Source organism: Dipteris shenzhenensis, chromosome 18, assembly GCF_047967505.1.
Source record: "Dipteris shenzhenensis isolate YYH24624 ecotype China chromosome 18, Dip_SZ_1.0, whole genome shotgun sequence".
In the NCBI taxonomy this organism is placed as follows: Eukaryota; Viridiplantae; Streptophyta; class Polypodiopsida; order Gleicheniales; family Dipteridaceae; genus Dipteris; species Dipteris shenzhenensis.
In genome coordinates this window covers 1,577,994-1,598,313 of record NC_141613.1, presented here as the reverse complement: position 1 = coordinate 1,598,313, position 20,320 = coordinate 1,577,994, and the positions used below count along the sequence as shown (strand labels likewise).

The 20,320-nt window shown below is 47.7% G+C and overlaps 1 protein-coding gene across 2 annotated transcripts in view; it reads right to left on the bottom strand.

Moving 5' to 3' along the window:
* The window catches only part of LOC147890689 (Molecular chaperone Hsp40/DnaJ family protein), a 41,473-nt gene that overhangs the window by 8,620 nt on the left and 12,533 nt on the right, over positions 1–20,320 (bottom strand). For both annotated transcript variants that reach the window (XM_087389249.1, XM_087389250.1), the window contains exons 3-10: positions 17,617–17,712; positions 17,356–17,486; positions 16,782–16,977; positions 16,394–16,569; positions 16,157–16,286; positions 15,134–15,294; positions 14,804–14,901; positions 13,890–13,995 (exon numbers count right to left, since the gene is read on the bottom strand). In XM_087389249.1, coding sequence (XP_087245375.1) covers positions 13,890–13,995; positions 14,804–14,901; positions 15,134–15,294; positions 16,157–16,286; positions 16,394–16,569; positions 16,782–16,977; positions 17,356–17,486; positions 17,617–17,712 — 1,094 coding nt within the window. The remainder of the gene's footprint in view (positions 1–13,889; positions 13,996–14,803; positions 14,902–15,133; positions 15,295–16,156; positions 16,287–16,393; positions 16,570–16,781; positions 16,978–17,355; positions 17,487–17,616; positions 17,713–20,320) is intronic.

The following is a 20,320-nucleotide window of genomic DNA, read 5'->3' as shown; positions in this document are numbered from 1 at the left end:
TGTGCAGTTTTGCGAAGCTAAGGGCATTAAACAGGAACTCACAGCCCCTCATAATGCATCTCAAAATGGTGTAAGTGAGCGGATGAATCAAACTATTCAGGAGAAAGTTCGATGTATGTTGTCTTATGCTGCATTGCCCCATGGCTTTTGGGCAGAAGCCGTGCAAACAGCAGTTCACATTATTAACAGGTCGCCAAACAAGGCTTTGGAGTTGAAAGTGCCAGAGGAGGTGTGGTCTGGCAAGCCACCCTCATATAAGCACTTACGTGTGTTTGGCTGCGAGTGCTTTGCTCATGTACGCAAAGAACTGCGCACCAAACTGGAGCCAAAGTCTTTCAGATGCATCTTTATGGGTTATGGTGACGAAGGTGAAATGGGGTACAGGTTATGGGATCCCGTTAAACGGAAGATTATACGCAGCAATGATGTCATCTTTAAAGAGGATAGTGTACACAAAGAACCCGTGCAACCTGTGGAATACAGGAGGGTTATTTATGATGATGTCGGACAGCAAAGAATGCCCATTAATATGCAGCAGCAGGCTGCTGCAGATAACCCTGTTCAAGAGGGTATACAGGCTGAAAATCAGCCATATAATTTTGCCAATGATGCACCACAGGATATGCCAGCAAATGGGGCTGTAGAACAGCCAAATATGGTGGTATAGCCACCCGTCATGCATGACGAACAGGCTGGACAGCAGCATAATCCGGAACATTTTGTTAGGAGAAGCACCCGTGTACAACGGCCTCCTGACAGGTTTGTCCCAGGAGCCAATAATGTGGCTGATTTTATTATGCTGACAGATTGTGGTGAGCCTTCCAGCTTCAAGGAAGCTATGGGAAGAAAAGAGAAAAGGAAGTGGGAGAAAGCCATGCAGTCAGAAATGGACTCCCTACTTCAAAATGATACATGGGACTTGGTGCAGCTACCTGCAGGCAGAAAGGTTTTGCCATGCAAGTGGGTTTACAAAGTCAAAGTGGATTCAAATGCTTTACCGAGGTATAAGGCCAGATTGGTTGCCAAGGGATTTAAGCAGAAGGGCATTGATTTTGATGAGATATTTTCCCCTGTAGTCAAGATGACTACTTTGAGAGCAGTGTTAGCTCTTGTTGCTCATGAGGACATGGATTTATGTCAGATGGATGTGAAGACTGCTTTTCTTCACGGAGATCTCCATGATGAGATCTATATGAGTCAGCCAGAGGGATATGCTGTTAAAGGGAAAGAGCAGCTTGTGTGTAAGCTCAAGAGGAGCTTGTATGGACTCAAGTAGGCACCAAGAGAATGGTACAAGAAGTTTGATGCCTTCATCCAGTCCCAAGGGTATCATAGGTGTGAGACCATCATTGCTTGTACACCAAACGGGCAAAGGATGGCAGTTTGATGCTACTCATTCTATATGTGGATGACATGCTGATTGCCAATAAATCTCAGCAGGAGATTAGTGCTTTGAAGAAACAACTGCATAAGTCTTTTGACATGAAAGACTTGGGTGATGCAAACCATATTCTTGGCATGCGGATTACTCGTGACTTTTGTTTCTATCACAGAAGGAGTACATTGACAAAGTACTGCAGAGGTTTAAAATGGAGGGGGGGAAGTCAATTAGTACCCCGTTGCCTCCACATTTAAAACTCAGCAGTAAGGACAGCCCCAGATCAGATGATGATAAGGCTGAAATGGCCAAGGTTCCGTATGCATCTGCAGTTGGTTCTTTGATGTATGCCATGGTTGCCACTCATCCGGATATTGCTTTTGCGGTGGGAGTCATCAGCAGGTATATGGCAAATCCAGGCAAGCGGCACTGGGAAGCAGTGAAAGGTGTCTTGAGGTATCTCAAGGGTACCAAAGACTTGTGCATATGCTATGGTAGGCAGGATGCATTGGTGCATGGTTTTACATATTCCGACTATGCAGGGAATGCAGATAACCGGAAATCTACTACCGGTTATATTTTCACATTTGCAGGAGGTGCTATATCATGGGTGTCTCGGTTGCAGAAATGCGTTGCACTGTCAACTACTGAAGCTGAATATGTTGCAGCCACTGAGGCTTGCAAGGAAGCAATATGGCTTACTCGGCTGGTGGGAGATTTGGGCATTACAGGAGATATGCCAGTTTTGCATTGTGATAGTTAAAGTGCTATCATGTTGGCAAAGAATCCGGTCTTTCATCAAAAGACCAAGCACATAGATGTGAAATATCATTTCATCAGGGAGGTACTGGAAGACAAGCGACTTGAGCTTGTGAAGGTGCATACTGATGATAATCCTGCAGATTTGCTCACTAAGAGCTTGCCTACAGAGCGGTTTGCACATTGCCGTCACATCATGGGATTAGGATGAGACCACTCTTATTTTATGGTCTTGTATACAGTAACTGTATATTGCTGTAATTTTTATTCTTTTCTCCCCTTTAGGCATATTGGCCTTTAGGTGGGAGGTTGTTGGGGTAAAGGCACATTGCCACCCCTTTATTAAAGATATGACACCTATGACTGTCTTAAGACAGTCATAGGGGGAAAAACCTAATCCTAATAAAACCTATGAGTTTGTGGTGTGGCTCATCACTTCACACCCGCATCTTTAGTGTCACTCCTCTCTCTCACTCTCTCCCTGATGTTCTTCTCCCTCTTCCCTTCCCCCTTCAACATTGATTAAACCCAACTAATGCATTTTCCACTGCTTGGCATGTGCAATTTCAACAGCTTCATCAAACCATCAAGGATTCTTCAATTCCACCTTCAACTTGAGATCTGGCATGCGCCCAGCAACAAATCTCTCAATCTTTAGTACTTCGGGTGGGACTTGAGGATGCAAAGAAGCCTTCCATTCCTACTGCAGTGAAGCAAAGCAGTTCAAGTAGTGCACTTGCTGGTAGTTACACAACTCTTTCCAAATCTGATTGGATCCCTTGCACACACGCATTTCGGACCAAAAAAGCCTCTCTTACCTCGTATTCTACATCGCGATTCTGCATTTGCAACACATCTTGAACAAAACTCTGAAACCATATCCGCGCTTCACCTTGCAGACAATTGCGTAGGATTTGCAAAAGAACTTCGGGTCTATCTTTGCCTTCTAGCAGTGCTGTGAACTCCAGGTCTTCGATCGATTGAGAAGCATCCTCATTAGGCAACCCAAGAAACTTAAGGAAATCTTGGGTCATCTCCCTCTTGCGACAATAGCTACTTATGTGACGTGAATGCTTCTACTCAGTCACCGGGAATTCCTAAGGAAACTCCTCGCCGTGGACTCCAAAACGGTGATAAGAGAAACCAAGGATTGTAAGTGACCACTATAACAGCTCTTCAACTCACAAATAATAAGAGCATCGCAAATGAACCCATAACCTATATATTTCATTAACCTCTCAATCGCTTGCAACATCCCACGTTCTCTAGACTGTGCTATGCTGGAAACATAATATTCACAAACATAGTATAGACAAAACTTCAAGTTGATCTCCCATAAAGACAAGCATACAAAACATCTGACAAGAGGATTAGTGCCGAAGCTAGGGAGCGCTTCTCCCATAGGTTCAATCTTTGCTACAAGATAGGAGCAGCCTGTCAACACAAACCAGACGCCTGTCATATTGTCTATTTTCGACCCTCTTTTCTGCAGATTTAGACTCCGACTTCTTTAACAAAGTCATAGAGCTCGATTTCAGCTTTGCAACAATAAAAAGAGCTCATAAATCTGAGTTACTGATCAAAAGCTATCGCAAGAATAGTGACTCTTGCTTTTTTTGGGACGGTGCGACTGCTTTTTTTATTTGCATGCTCTTTACCCACGCCTCCACTAGTTCCACAATCAACAATCACTCTCTATCATCATGCAAATAAACATCTAGTCCTGGCATGAAAAACATAACTTAAGATGTACAATAGTAATTCTATCTAATTCCTACCACTAGCAGCTACAAATTTGGGTCCTCGAAATCTGCCTATCAACAGCCAAGGCAAAAAATATAACAGGATCTTATCCGATGTAGTATACAAGCATCTATATACGATCGATTCAATGGTCTATAGACAACTCTCGAAGGCTTTAATAAACTTTCTTTCTTTCTTTCTTTCTTTCTTTCTTTCTTCTTTCTTTCTTTCTTTCTTTCTTCTTTCTCTCTCTCTCAATAAACAGATAAATTTCACACTCGAAGGGGAGACTTATTGCTTCATACAAATATCTAGGGCTGGATTTTACAGATAATTACAAGTGGAATGAATGTGTGGAACGTAGAATTCTGGGAGGTTTAAAAGGATTGTACAAATTCAAATAAATGCAGAAAGGCACATTTGTGGAATTGGGAGATGAGGAAATTTGCATATACCATGCTGTGCAAACAGTGGTTCTCTATGGATATCAAGTCTGGGCACCCAAGCTCTCTAGGGCTTATTGGAAAAGGATAGAAACAGTGTTAGAAATTGACCAACAGAAGGTACGCACAGCGGAAGACTGATAGAATTTCCTAGGAGCTCACATAGTATGGTGCGGGGTGTGGAATCACAAACTTCTTAAACTTATGTGCATAGGATAGATGTGCAGACTCATCAATAGACAATGAGCCAGCCAGATATAGAAGACACCAAAATAATATATTTTCGTCCAAAGCTATGGACACAATACAATAGAGATAGATCTAGAGTCCCACCAATGGTGTGGTCCTCTGATCTTACCACAAGGTGCTTCTCCTATCTGCCAGCTATCTCTAGACTCGAGCCCACGTGCTCCACCTCGAGCGTCTGTAGACTTTTCGTCTAGGACGATCCTCTCCACCTTGCTGTCTCGAAACTAGCCTAGGTAGGCTGCCACTCAAGCAGTCTATAGCTCCTTCAACGTGACCTTCACCTCCTGTGGATAGGCCCAAGGCTTGCCTTCTCGCTGCTCCTATCTACTGTCCTCTGGGCTGCTCCAGATGATGAATGAGGGATGAATGGCCCTCTTTTATAGGCCCAAGGCCTGCTTGCAAAAACCAACCAAGTCAGCCTAATGGCCGACTGGCATGCTGGCCGACCTGGTTGGCTGGTCCAACCAGCCCTATATAAAGGGCCTTTGTGGTGCCCTTTTGGGCTGCTGCCTTTGACACTATAGGTGCCTCTTGCACGCCATTTGCCTACCCAATCCCCCCCGCCTTGTTGCAGCCCTTGTGCTGCCCTCTGCAGGCTTCCTTTGGACCGCCATGCTGCGCCATGTGCCAGCTCTGCAGGCGCCTTTTGCTGCACCACATGCAGCCTTAGAGGGTACGCACAGCAGAAGACTGATAGAATAGACCAAGAGCTCACATAGTGTGGTGTGGGGTGTGGAATCACAAACTTCTTAAACTTATGTGCATAGGATAGATGTGCAGACTCATCAATAGACAATGAACCAGCCAGATATAGAAGACACCAAAATAATATATTTCCGTCCAAAGGTATGGACTCAATACAGAAGAGAGAGATCCAGAGTCCCACCAATGGTGTGGTCCTCTGATCTTAGCACAAAATCCTTCTCCTATCTACCGGCTATCTCTAGACTCGAGCGTCTGTAGACTTTCCGTCCAGAACGATCCTCTCCACCTTGCTGTCTCCTTCAGGGTCACCTTCACCTCCTGTGGATAGGCCCAAGGCTTACCTTCTTGCTGCTCCTGTCTGCTGTCAAAGGGCTGCTCTAGATGATGATGAATGAGGGCTGAATGGAGCGCTTTTATAGGCCCAGGGCCTGCTTGCAAAAACTGACCCAGTCAGCCTAATGGCCGACTGGCATGCTGGCCAACCTGGTTCGCTTGCTGGCAGACTTGGTTGGCTGGTCCAACCAGCCCTATATAAAGGGCCTTTGTGATGCCCATTTGGGCTGCTGCCTTTGACACTGTAGGAGCCTCGTGCAGGCCCTTCGCCTGCCCAATGCCCCCCGCCTTGTTGCAGCCCTTGTGCTGCCCTCTGCAGGCTTCCTTTGGCCCGCCATGCTGCACCATCTGCCAGCTATGCAGGCGCCTGCGCCACATGCAGCCTCTGTCCCGCCTCCTGTGTGCCTCTGTTAAGGGCCTGTTCCAGCCCATACACACATGCCTTGAAGCGCCTCTGCCAGGCTGCTGTGCTGCCCACATGGCAGCTCATGTGCTGCCCATGTGGCAGCCCATTTTGGCTGTCCTTTCCCTATGAGGTGCTGCCCATGTGGCAGCCCCCTCTCTCACCTTTTCTTTTGGGCACATGCCCTAGGTCTCCCTCCCCACGCTCTCCTCATATCGGGGCTTACAAATGGGGAGGTGACCTTTCCAACAAACAGTGCATAAACGCTAGACAAGTTGGGAATTAAAACGCAGACACTGTATCCCATCCTGTTAGCTGAACCAGGTATGATACCACCGGAAGGTGAAGCACTATGCCATTATCTGGGATACCTCGACATGGTTAAGAAGATGGATGCACACCGGATACCACATAAAGAAATGGAAGCCACTAAGACCACGGGCTGGTACAAAGATGGGAAGGAGTGGATGGAACTATGGGGGATAAAGGCGGCTGATATACCTGAAGAATCGTGTGAAATCGGAGACTTCGTGACCTGAAAATGATACAGAAAATATGGCATGATCTAGGCACAAGATGGAGTTCTACAAACAGGAAATCAACCTGATGGACAGCTATGCAATGCAGAAAGGAGAGGACATCTCAATATTCAAAAGGAATTTAATATGCAAAATAAGGACCAGTTCACATGACCTAGAAGTGGAGAAGGGTAGGATGGATATGAGCCAAGATCCCAAGGGAGGCGAGGATATGAAAATTCTGCCCTACGGGGGAGGTAGAAGATGAGCAGCACATACTCCTAAAATGTTGAACATACGCACACATAAGGGAGAACCATGGCAACAATAGTTGTAATCTGAAGAATCTATTGGAACAGCCAACCCAAAAGTTTGGAAGCTACTTAAAAGAAATCTTGGAACATCGTAGCAAAATTCTCGGACTAGCACAGAAAATAGTCCAGTAAATACTCACAATGTAGAAAGATTTGGAGACTTTTATTTCAATGGTTGTGATGGACCACTATTAAATTTAATAGTGGCACTCCCATAGATCTTGAGGGTCTCAAAAGGACTTTAATACAATCATATCATATCATCTCTCTCTCTCTCTCTCTCTCTCTCTCTCTCTCACTTTGATTCGTATATTTGTATCTAATTTTGCTCGAGCTATTGAGCTCCGTAGATTAGTTTAGCACTCAGCAAGGGCCCTAGCACGCCCTTTGCTCCAGCCCATTGAGGCTTGTATGAGATTTTCCTTTTTGGTGTACTTTGTACCTTGTCCCATAGGCCCACGAGGCCTCCCACAGACGTTAATACATCTTTCTTTCTTTCTCTCTCTCTCTCTCAGCCCCTCGTACGTACTACCTACTCTCTCTAGGCACCCATAGTGGATGCAGGCACCCATAGTGGATGCAGGTCCGCTCTCTCAGCCTCTCGCTCACCCCCTCCCTCAACCCTCCCGCTCACCCCCTCGCTCAGCCCCCCCGCACCCCTCCTCTCACCCCTCCACTCAGCCCCCGCAGCCCCTCGCTCAACCCCCCCGCACAGCCCCTCGCTCACCCCTCCCGCTACCTCCTCCCACTACCCCCATGCTACCCCTCTCGCTACCTCTGCTACCCCCTCCCGCTAACTCTTCTACCCCCTCCGCTACCCCTCGCTAAACCCCCCCCCCCAAAAACCTCTGCTACCCCCTCGCTAACTCCCTCCACTACCCCCGCTACCCCCCCCCCCTTTTTTTATTTTGCCCAAAGAAGAAAAAAACCCCCGCTCTCAGCCTCGACCCAAAAAAAAGAAAAAAAAAGAGAAGCAGCTTCGACCTCCTACACTCCCTTCTTTGCCCACTGCTGTTTCCCCCATAATGAAGGGAACAGGGGGATGAGGATAGGAGACTAGGCGGGAGACCCTTCGATCCAAATCTCCATACGCGTGGAGATGGGGAAGGGGAACGACGACAAGGCGAAAACACAAAAGCAACTCAGTCTAGAGGACTTCAACAAACGCAGCAACCGGAGCGGTTTGACAGTGGACAGCACTGCGGCCCAGAAGAAAGGGGCCCACCCAAAGCCCATACCGCTCACCACATCCTTGACCTCTATGGTTACCACCACTATTTCACCACCATCATCTGCCTCATCATCTACGCCACCTCTCTCCTCCCCCTCTCCTGCATCATCATCACAGGTCTCCTCTCCAGTAGCCTCACCACTGGCCCACTAGCCACGGCTCCACAATACTTTCCCCTCGTATCACCTCCACCTCTCAGCCAGCCACCCTTCATCACCTCGTCCGGCCTCGCTACTCCTACATATCACTCCCCCACCCAGATCATGCTGCCCCCACCCTCAGTACAACCTCAGCAGTCCACCTTCATTCCAACCCCTCTCGAGATCTAGTTCCCATCTGGACCAGGACATCTTAGGCCCCCGCCAGATGCTTGGGACTCCCTATTGGCTAAGATACATAGCATCCGGGCACGTCAGGCAGAGCTGACACATTACACCCAAGAGCAGGCCCGCATTATACAGGAGCAGGGCACCCTTATCCAGGCACTCAGACACGACATCGCACAACTTCGAGAGGAGCTCGAGACCCTTAGAGCAGCGCCTGGAGGGACCCCAGTCACAGAGATGGAGGCACAGATAGCCACGATACAGTCGGCTATAGCAGAGACGACTAGATGGGTGGACGTGGCGAAACGGGAGCCCACAAAGGCAACCGTTTCAGCCGCCATACAAGAGTAGCAGCAGAGGGCTTCGAAGGCCCTCAACATCCGGGTACGAGGGATCACGCAAGACAGCACCAGCACCACTACGACGCCCATGGAGGGAGGCGATCACCTTTGTGACCACCACCATGGGAGTCCCCGACCATGGCATAGAGGGAGCATGGCGTGTTGGGAGAGATCCCAACCGAGAGCAGCCCCTAGTCATTCGCTTTAGAGATTCACATGCTCGACTAGCGACACTCCGACGCCGAGCCTCTCTACGAGAGCATCCCACCCTGTCCATGGACGAGGATTTGACACCACTACAGATTGAGGAGCGACGAGTTCTTCTGCAGTAGCGGGATGTTGCCCGCAAGAAGGGAAAATGGGCCATGGTCCAAGATGGTAGGTGGCACCCGTTGGGCTCCCACCTGTACCTCCAAGGGGGACGGGGCCTATGAGACTCAGGTTTTCAAGACCCTAGACTGCACCATTTGGAACTGTAATGGTACCTTATGGTCAGACCCAGGCAACTTCTCAGAGTCTTATACAGGACGAGACATAGTCTTTTACACGTAGACACACCTGAGCCCAAAGCATCCACTACTGATAGTCAATGGCTACACATGGGAGTCAGCCTTCAGGGATGAGACGAGGGATACAGACGAGTCCGAGGATCAGGCGGGGTCGCAGTATTGTACAGGTCTTCCCTCGTTGGAGCCATCTCCATTGAGAGGAAGGACGCACACTCCTGATTCATGTCGATCCGGATCCGACGCACAGACACCCGTGACCTTTTCATAGCAATATGCTACTTCCCCCTAGACACATCCCAGTTCGCTAGAGTGGCACGAGAGGAGGGTGAGACATCGCCATATGCACCCTTACATCAGGATATCCCAAACCTTTCAGCCCATGGGGAAGTTCTCCTCGTTGGGGACTTCAACGCCAGACGAGCACGCACCACGCACCACTCCTAGACTTCCGAGACGATTCTATCATGCTACCAGACATGGACCTAGACGGAGCAAGTATGACCAGGACCTCATCAAAGGCGAGGCCATGGGACTATGGATCACACTCAGGAGTGTCATTGAGGAGGCCAGATCATGGAAGGAGAGGGTATATTGTTGCTTTGTGGATTTTCGCAAAGCCTTTGACACAGTACCTCGAGCTCGTCTGATCACCCGCCTACAGGCACTGGGATTTGATCAGGAGATCATATGGGCAGTCATGGCACTATATGAGAGAGTCTCAAGCCAAGTTCGGACAGGCGCAGGTTGGACAGATGAGATCCTGAGTACCATAGGGGTCAAACAGGGTTGTCCCTTATCACCGACCCTATTTGGCCTCTACATCGATGAGCTTGAGACTTTCATGGGGGCATTCAAAGGGACCGTTGCTCACTTGCCGGGATCATCATCAGGATTCTTCTTTATGCAGATGACGTGGCACTCTTGTCGTCCACACCCGAGGGGCTCCAGCGACACCTAGAATGCACTGCAGGCTGTTTGTTTATCCCATGATTTGGTGGTCAACCAGGCAAGACCAAGGTCATGATCTTTAACACCTCTCGAGCAAACATGCAACAGAAGCAGGTTACTTTTACTTTTGGTGGGTCACCAATTGAGATAATATCCTCATACAGTTACTTGGGGGGTCATCTTCTCCAGCCCGATCTTCACGCGGGGGGCTGACGGGGGGGGGGAAGGGGGGAGGGGGGGTTGGCGGCTGCGGCCGCCAGCCCTATGGAGGGGGGGAAGGGGGAAGGGGGGGCCGGTGCCCCCCTCCAAGGGGAAGGGGGGCGGGGGGGAAGGGGGGGCTGGCGGCCACGGTCGCCAGACCTAGGGGGGATGGGGGGGTGGAGGGGGAAGGGGGTGGGAGGGGGGCGGGGGCTGGCGCGGGGAGGGAGGGGTGAGGGGGGCTGGCGCCCGTGGCCGCCAGCCCCGTGGAGGGAGGGAAGGCGGGGGGGGGGGGGAGGGGGGGGGGAGGGGGGCTGGCGCCCCGTGGAGGGGGGAAGGGGGGAGGGGGGGGCTAGCACCCCCCTCCAGGGGGAAGGGGGGCGAGGGGGAAGGGGGGGGCTGGCGGCCGCAGCCGCCAGACCCCCTGGAGGGGGGGAAGGGGGGATGGGGGGGTGGAGGGGAAGGGGATGGGAGGGGGCGGGGGGGGAAGGGGGGGGGGGGCTGGCATCCCCGTGGAGGGGGGGAAGGGGGGAAGGGGGGGAAGGGGGGGGCTGGCGGCCACGGCCGCCAGACCCCCTGGAGGGGGGGGAAGGGGGGGATGGGGGGGTGGAGGGGGAAGGGGGTGGGAGGGGGGCGGGGGGTTGGCGGGGGGGGGAAGGGGGGAGGGGGGGGCTGGCACCCCCTCCAGGGGGAAGGGGGGCAGGGGGGAAGGGGGGATGGGGGGTGGAGGGGGAAGGGGGGTGGGAGGGAGGGCCGCGGCCGCCAAACCCCCCTGGACGGGGGGAAGAGAGGAGGGAAGGGGAGGGAGGGGGGAGGGGTCGAGGGGGGGCAGAGGGGGGAGAGGGGGGGCAGAGGGGGGGAGGGGTTCTGGCGATGCAGGCCAAACTGAGCACGGGATACGCCTCACTGGCTCGGCTAGAGAGACAATGCTTTCACTCCCACTTCCAGGACCCTCGGACCAAGGCTCGTCTCTTCGACTCCTTGGTTTGACCAGCCGATATGTATGGCAGCCCTTGTTGGGGCCCTGACATGTCAGAGATAGAGCGGACATGGGTGGAGCGCCTACAGATCCTCATGCTCTCACAGATGATCCGGGGGAAACCGTTAGTACCACATCACATCATTCAGGCCGAGTTTGATGCTTCTCCACTCCAGCTAGATGCAGCCTTTCAGACCATCACATATCTACACCGGGTTAGATCATATGGGGACTGCACATCAAGGAGACAGAGGTTGCCATGGTTGGCTCTCGATTCCTCCATGAGGTTGGCAGCAGAGGGATACGAGCGATGCTGGTATGCACGGCAGCACGGACTCACAGATGGTTTGTGAGACTAGGGTTCCACATCGATAGGATACCTCCTTTTCAGTACAGTTTAGATGCCCCTCCGGTACTCCCACCTACCATCCCGATTGGGCCACACACCAACCAGGTCATTCGAGAGGATCTCTTGTAGCTACACACCTTTAGGACCTGGTTGGAGCCGAGGGAGCTCCCAGTGAAGCTGAGTTTCTACAGAGATTATTGTCTTCGTATTTCGGAGGAGGGATTCATCACACCACTGAACACACCCGTACACAAGGCAGGAGATTCCATGAGCCCTGAAAACTACAGGACCATTATGATTGGGCATGTTATGTCCAAGATCTATGCATCAATATTTAAAATAGAGGTTAGTTGAGTCGCAGAGCTTCAGGGATTCAGAGCCACGACGCAGGCAGGCTTCCGGGTAGACCACAAGACCATGGACTATATTCTCACACGTCATCGAGGAGGCTAGGGCACAGAGACAAAGAGTGTATTGTCGCTTGTGGATTTCCACAAGGCTTTTGACACTGTGCAAGGAGCCCGACTCAACAGATGCTTGCAGAGTTGGGATAGGATCAAGAGCTCATTTGGGCAGTCATGGTACTTCTCAAAGAAAGGAACCTTCTATTAATGCTTCAAAGACTTCATACAAAACAGCAGCCCCGAAGTGCTGAGTATGGAAAAGACTGGAAAAGGCCAAAAGAAAGAACCGGCCTGTTCTAGAGAAACCCAGCTCACTGTCTAGGGGATCTCTGGTACTGGGGCTAACAGCCAAGCAGAGGGGACTATACAACCAGCAAATTTCTCGCGGGGTGAAGATGTAGAAAACTCTTGCAGGCCAAGCCTTGCAGAAACGAGCACGCCTCTTGATAGTCGCCATGGAGCCTGGAGTCCCACGCTTCCAAGTGGACCGTAGAGTGTAAATGATATCCTACCAAATGGCAACTAGGGTAGCCAGTGGAACCGGGTGCTCACCCATCACAAGACTGCAACGAGCCACCCAAATGTTCCAAGCCGTGATGCTGGCTACCACCTCCCAAACACAGTTCTCCCTAGGAGGAGGAGCTAGGCTATCAGGAGGGACTGCCTCGTGGACTGCTATCCTCTGGATGCTCTAACCCTGTATCCGATAGGCTGGGGAGATCTCATCAATCTGAAACGCGTGTCCTCCCTCTATCAACCAACCACCATCCCCCAAGTGTAGTCTCTCTGAAGACTCTGCATACGTGTCATGATCTTGAGGGTTCCCATCCAAATCCTCGCTGCGCTACAACAGCTCCACAGGCAATGTGGGATAGTCTCCAGGACACCATCGGAGCGGCAATGGCACTGCCCCTCCACTCGCATCTGCTCCAACCATGGTCCGATGGGCAAGCCTCCGTGGGCGGCCAGCCAAAAGAAGTATGAAATCTTCTTCGCCCGCAAACTAGACCACAACCGCGTCCAAAACTTGGAGCGAACATCCCACGGCATTCTCTCGGTCACCCAATGCCTCTCCCTCGAGGTGGTCCACCTCGACGAGTCCATCTGAAGCTTCCTGCCAATCCGTGTGGTGTAGGAAAAGAAGGGCACCTCATCCGTCGCCTGTGCTGCCGTCGATATGATCGACACCCTCGGTTCTTTGCAGCTCCATTGCCAGGCTTCTTGCAGTCCATCAATTAAAAACTTGGAGCTCTTTTAAAGTTTTACCATGGTGAACTGACAAAGCAAGCGCATAATACACTCCTTTTTCGTAGAGTATCCAAGAACAAACTCATATGTAAGGGCAGTCTAATCCCACGAGGGGGCCATACTATGTTTGTACTCTGTAACTGCAAACTCTTAATGCATGTATATTGCACAGAATTCAGTTTTGATTTATGTATCCTGTGCAATTCACAATATGACAAACAGAATTCTCAGATACCCACAATGATGGCCCATGGGAAGGACACTATAAATCAACAAGTTGCAAATGGAACTTTCTAAAATCAAGCAGAGTAATCAACAAGTTGCACATGGAACTTTCTAAAATCAAGCAGACATTATTGGACATTGATTCATAGGAGAAAAGAGATGCATGTTTATAAAAAAGAGGGTACAGTAGATACAAAACATTCGGTATCTTACACTTGTGCTTTCTTTTACTATGCCCATGATTGTGATTGAATCTCTGCTGGGTCAGTGCATACAGAATCCTTACCCTGCGAAGTTTTTTATGGCACCCCAAAACCCTCCGCTTGAGCTGCTCTCTCTCCCAGAGCCAGCATCTGTATCTATTTTCCCAGTATCATCTGGCTCATTTGCCCCTGGAAAAACATCAGAAAGTATACCTTCACAAAGCTGGAATATGCCTGATCTTAAAATTTTAAAATAACTTAAAATCAAGGGGAAAATGGAGAGCAACAACGATAGAGGAGGAGATGGACACACACATGCCCATGCACAGAAAGAATGTTTATTAGAAAGTCTTCAAAACACACACACACACACACACACACAATGTTTATTAAAAAGTATTCAAAAGAGAGACACACACATACACACACACACACACAGAGCAGGCACAGAAAAAGAAAAAGAGCACTTCATAGTAAGTCAGACCCCATGCTTACGATCTCATCAAGACACATGGTGGTTCTCTGAATTTTTAAAATTCTCTGGGTAGACCTAGTGATACTACGGTTGAAAACCTAAGCATTAAGGAATCTGTCAAACATTCTGTTGCCAAAATAGAAGCTATACATTTTGTGCCTGTGTACAAGGACTTGGAAAAGTAATTTTAAACAATGTAAAATGCCCAGAGACTAGCACAATGTGTAGAACAAAAATTATTCATTTGGGAATAGGCTTGTTATCAATAGCTGTCCTCTGAAAAGTTATTTCTTAAAGCCTGATCATCCAAGCGTAGAATGATTCTATAGCTCATCTTTCAGCCTAGCCCCCAGCCCACCCTACAAAAGTAAAGTAGTTATTTTCTTATATCATATGTAGCGAACAACCTAACTTCTGCCAACTTGCCAGACATTAAATCTGGTCCTCTTCTCCTGAGGTATCCATGAAGCATCCACTAAGAACATTCACAATCTTATTAAACTCTTTAGAACATTTTCTTACATTGTGGCATGTTTATGCGAAGCTTCTGGTTGTTGGCACGGGAGCCTTTTGCTCTATAAAGATTGGCAAGCTGTTCAATAAGTTCCCGTTCGCCTTCACTGCTTATCACAGCAACAGACGAAAGGCCTTCCTACTTAGGTACCACCATAGATTATTAGTAGCATCAAATAGTGAAATTGGTATTCAAAAAGTGTGACCAAAATATATACACCCTATATCTATTCCATTTCTTTCAATACAATGGATGAAAGATAATTGGACAGCCATAAATATGAGCACAGACCAACTAGCAGTATAACAATAGGAAGCCAGGAGAAATCAAATGCATACCTAAGCCTTGTCGGAATAGATACTTTTACAGTGAAAAAATGATCGCCTCGGACAGAAGGCCTGTTTATCTTGGGTACTCCCCTTTTAGACAGTACCAGGACATCCCCAGGTTGAGTCCCTGATGGTACTTGAAGGTCTGTGACACCATCAACCGTCTTCACCTGGCAAGAGAAAGCGTATCACAGGGAAAACTTCAGAAAGATGCTAACATAGGTTTGTTATAAACAGAAAAATATTGAACTCTTTCCTAGGAGAGTTTTCAGATGAAGGCAACAGTTTTCTTTTTGCAAGCATTATCTTCCTGCGGTATGAACTTGTCAGAAGAGGTTCTTCCAATGCATCATGACTGGTCACTGTAAGAAATGCCCTCGAACATCACCTTCCCCTGCATTAAGGAATTCACTTAAGTTTTTTGAGCGAAGATTCAGCAATTAATTCTGGTGTCGTACTCTCACATGATTTTAACAACCACCGCTGCCAACAGGCCCCCCGCAGTGTAACATACTTTAGATATTCCCCAGTGGAATATCCATGTAGGGCTCTCACAATGCTTTAAGCAACAACTATCTTGCCACAGTAGGCCCACTATGCCATGCCAAGTGGAAAACATTTCCATGTAAAGGAGAGCCCTCTGACACGTCATTATCGAAGGATCTGTGACATTAAAGAACAACCAAACCAAACTGGTTCTGCTCCATTAACACATGGGTGAGAATAGTCTTGATGTCCTCTCTATCAGATTGTCTATATCTACACATTTGAGAATTCTACACAGCTACATCAGTTGTTTGTGTGTCTTCTTCATACATCTCATTAAACAAAGGAGGTCCAGAAATAAATGGCACGTGATTGAGACACGGTAATGGTTACAGATTAATGACAGCCCTGGGGTCATTTTTTAGTTAACTGCAGCATTATACAAACTACAAATATTCAAGATGAATAACAGATAGCTTACCAAAAATGGCTTATATATTACTCTGCTAAGTCATCAAAGTTGACCAAAGTAAAAGAGGCATTTACCTTCACAACTGTGCCAAGAATCGCATCAGTAAAATTGATGGAAACGCTAGAGTATAAATTGATGCCATCTCGTTGAATGTTTGGCATCTCTTTAACACTGAGGAGAACATAAAGATCTCCCGCTGGCCCCCTGCAAAATAGTGATTATTTTCAAAAATCTGCACTGTAAAAGCCCTATTTGAAAGATCTATTAAAATATCCTATTCTACTAGAATGTGCACAGGGTGCAAAAAATACCCTCTTGTTCCAGCATCTCCTTCACCACGAACACGCAGTGTGCTGCCATTGTTAACTCCTGCAGGAACTTTGACCTTGATCGACTTCTTCACTCTCACACGGCCTTCCCCTCCACATTTCTTACAATAGTTCGTGATGACCTCACCCTCCCCACCACAGGTGGAACAAATGGAGACCTACATAGACAATGAAGACCAAATTAACGTAAATCAGCTGAACAGAAAGCACTCAACCATAGCCAGATGAGTGTGAATGTGTGTGCGTGCGTGCATGCATGCATGTATGTATGTATGTGTATATGTATATGTATATGTATGTACACACACACACACACACATAGAGAGAGAGATACAGTATTGTTGCAAAACACAACTGCAAAAGTCATTACCTGTGAAAACAAGCCAAACGTTGTTTGCCTACTCTGCATCACTTGACCCCGTCCTCCACATGTAGGGCATATCTTTTGGCTGTTGATTGACTTTGCCCCACTTCCATTGCATGCAATGCATACCTCCAAATGGGATGCATCGATCTCTTTCTCAGTTCCAAAGATGGCTTCCTCAAACTCCAAAGACATGTCAAACCTTCACATTAACATCATCCACCTTTCACAATAAGCAGGGTAAGACAAGAATCACCACATAGTAACAGGCATACTTCCAAAGCAACTTGCCTTCAAAGCATATTATCATGGATGAACTATGGGCAGGATTTCTGCTGCTAAATTAGAAATGTGCACACAAAAGGCTTCACATCTAGGAATGCATGAGCCCAAAGACTGGTCCAAATATTTATGGGCAGTAACAAAAACTACAAATATTGTACTGTTAAACTACAATAGTAAAGTGCAGACAAGAAGCTTCAAACCTAGGAATGCATGAGCCCAAAAACTGCTTCAGATATTGATAGCCATTAAGATGAACACATCGTCCAAACCTATTTAGCACAGATATCAAACTCACCTTAAATCATCACCTTGAGTCGGCCCACCTCGGCTGCTTGTTCTAAAAGAAGATGCTCCCATACCTCCCATCCCACTGAAGCCTCCCATACTAGTTCCAAATATTGATTCAAATAAATCAAATGGATTTGTCTGAAATCAGAAGTACAAAATGGAACATTGTAAGCCACGACAATTTTGGCCCTGGCTGATTAAGTTTCATTTGCTCTTCATCAACAGCCGTGACCATATACAGTCTATGTGACCTGAAGACAAGACTCACAGCATAAGCCCCTGCACCATTTCCAGCAGCTGCTCCTTTGACTCCTGCCTCACCAAATCGATCATACATAGACCTTTTTTCATCATCTGAAAGAACCTGAAGTAAGACGCAAGGTTACACATTGCCATCGAGAGCTGTAAACAAACAGTGACACTACATCTAGAAGAAGACCCATACGTTTCAGACCAGAAGTTTCGCGTTTTTCAAATTTAAAAATGAGACAAAGTCTACATGGATGGGAAAGCAAGGTTTTATTATGAACTTAGCATGAGAAACACCAGTAACTTCTAACAAAGTCCACTCCTAAAGCTTCAGCCATTAACTTTAGGAAGCTTGCAGTGGAAGACATCTGCTTTGTACCTATGCTATTATTCAGTGGTATGTGTTCTGACATAGATAATGAGAAGGCCAGCAGGCTTAGCTAGAGCTATAGGAAGGCCAGAAAATTGCAAGGGGTCTAAACTACATGAAGGAAAGACCCACGTATGCTATGCCAAAGATAGGACTACTTGTTGAGACTAATTTTGTAAAACTATATGAAGAGTTGTCTTCTTTGCAAAAGACAAGAGGCTTCATGTTCACAAAACATAGGTAAAATAATAACTATTTGTTCAAGTATCTAGGGGAATTATAAGAGGCGAAGTGCTAGGGACATGCGAGCACACTTGGATGCACTAGGCATGCAGCTCAACATCGTCTTCAAATTCCAACCGTAGGTATTTGTCTGAGGTCATTGTGTCCAAAGACTCCCCTTTGTATGTGAAGTCCACGTGTTTATTTCGAGTTCTGATTACTGTTACTTTGGCCTTAGCGATGCTAAAAGGAGAATTTGCCTATAATGATAGAAAACATTCATCCACATTTAGACTGTAGAGCAGTGGGCAGCCACAGCCAGCTGCCACGTGTATGCGTCGAGAATAGGGGGTCCCAATCCTCTACTTACTAGTAACGCAGTCCTCCAGAGTCCAGAGCCTCCCAAAAGATCCCGGCAGGGATACTTTGCAGGTGTTGCAAATCTGCCCATATATTTAAGTATTAACCAATTGCACATTTGATTATGGGCCCCAATGCCACATGTCACTCCAACACCCCCCATGGGCAAAGCACCAAGAACAAACACTAACATCATCAAATGCCAACACAACACAAGGGTATGAACCAAAGATGCCCCAAAGTGCAGCCAAAGTTAGCAAAGTCACGCCAAACAATAAACAGAGCCACTGTAGACAGCTACCAGTGACCAGCCACTGCCAAACAGACCACAGACAAGAAGCTACCACGGGTTGTGACATCCCACGACAGCCAGCCAAGTCCAAAACAAACAGCCGCTTATGCATCAGCCACGCGAGAGCTGACAGATGCCACAATCCAGTCTGTTGGGATTCACGCTGGCTCTTAAACCACTGTAGGGTAGTGGGCAGCCACAGCTAGCTACCACATGTACATGTCGAGTATAGGGTGTCCCAATCCCCTGCCTCCTAGCCACACAGTCCTCCAGAGCTTCCCGGGAGGTCTACTCTGGTGATGTTTCCAATGTGCCCATATATTCAAGTATTAACCAATTGCACATTTGATTATGGTCTATTTCAAGACCCTAATGCCACATGTCATTCAGCACTCAAGGGCCTTTTTTTTAAGTCCATTATTTCCATCAATTGCATGCCACATCAGTCCATACTCCAATATAAATGAGCTAACTACGCTTGGAATTCCTAGAAAAGTGCCTAGGGCTGCGGATTACATAATCAGATGCAAGAGACGCTAGCATTGGCTAAAACCAAACATCCGTCAAGCCATGGACATGGCAAAGAGTTATGCGAATGAGATTCTTTTAGAAAATTTAATGAGGAGAGAGTTTTTCTCAGAATTCCTTCACAAACTAAGTCCTTGACTACGGGACAATCCATTAAGTTATCAAACCGTTATTGTAGGCCCTGGTTAATTTGAAAAGAATTAGCAAGGTAGCCTATAGACTAGAATTACAACAAGGTTGCAAGCTGCATCCAATATTTCACGTTTCTTTATTAAAGTGATTCTTACAACCAACTGATCCTCTAATTGATGGAAATGTCGTGTTACAGAGACTATCGGATGAAGCGAGATGCAAACCAACAAGAATCTGGACCGGCAAGAAGTGACAGTTTGAAATTGGAAGATACCTACATTGCTGGTTGCTTGGCATGGACTTCCTCTAATTGAGGCTACTGACCAGATATGAAGAGCATTAGCATCGACGATGCTAATTTTTGAAGAGGGAAGGAATGCTCTAGTTTAAATGCCAATGACCTTGGACAGATTGGTTGACACAAGTCTTTGGAGATACCATAAGTAACCCATGTGTGTAAAGTGTTGTACATATTGATTTGATTTTTTGTATGGTGTGGTTCATGTTTGGTTTGTGGGTTACAAGGCTATAGGCTGTTAATTGCCTAGTGTAATTGATATGCATAACAATTAATAGTAATCCCTTCAGAGGCACATGAGAGTACCCTATGGGAAGAAGCCTAAGGAATGGCCACTTGGCAAGATACAAGGAGCTTCTAGAGTCAAAGGGGTTAACAGGTGTGAAAGAAAGCATGATGGAACAATACACAGATGAAGGTGTTGAGGATGATTTACTGTTTGTGTGCATTGCATAGGCTGCGTGGTGATCCGCCCTTGCACACCTGTGATTGTTTTAGCTCTTGACAAGGAAGTTGCAGGT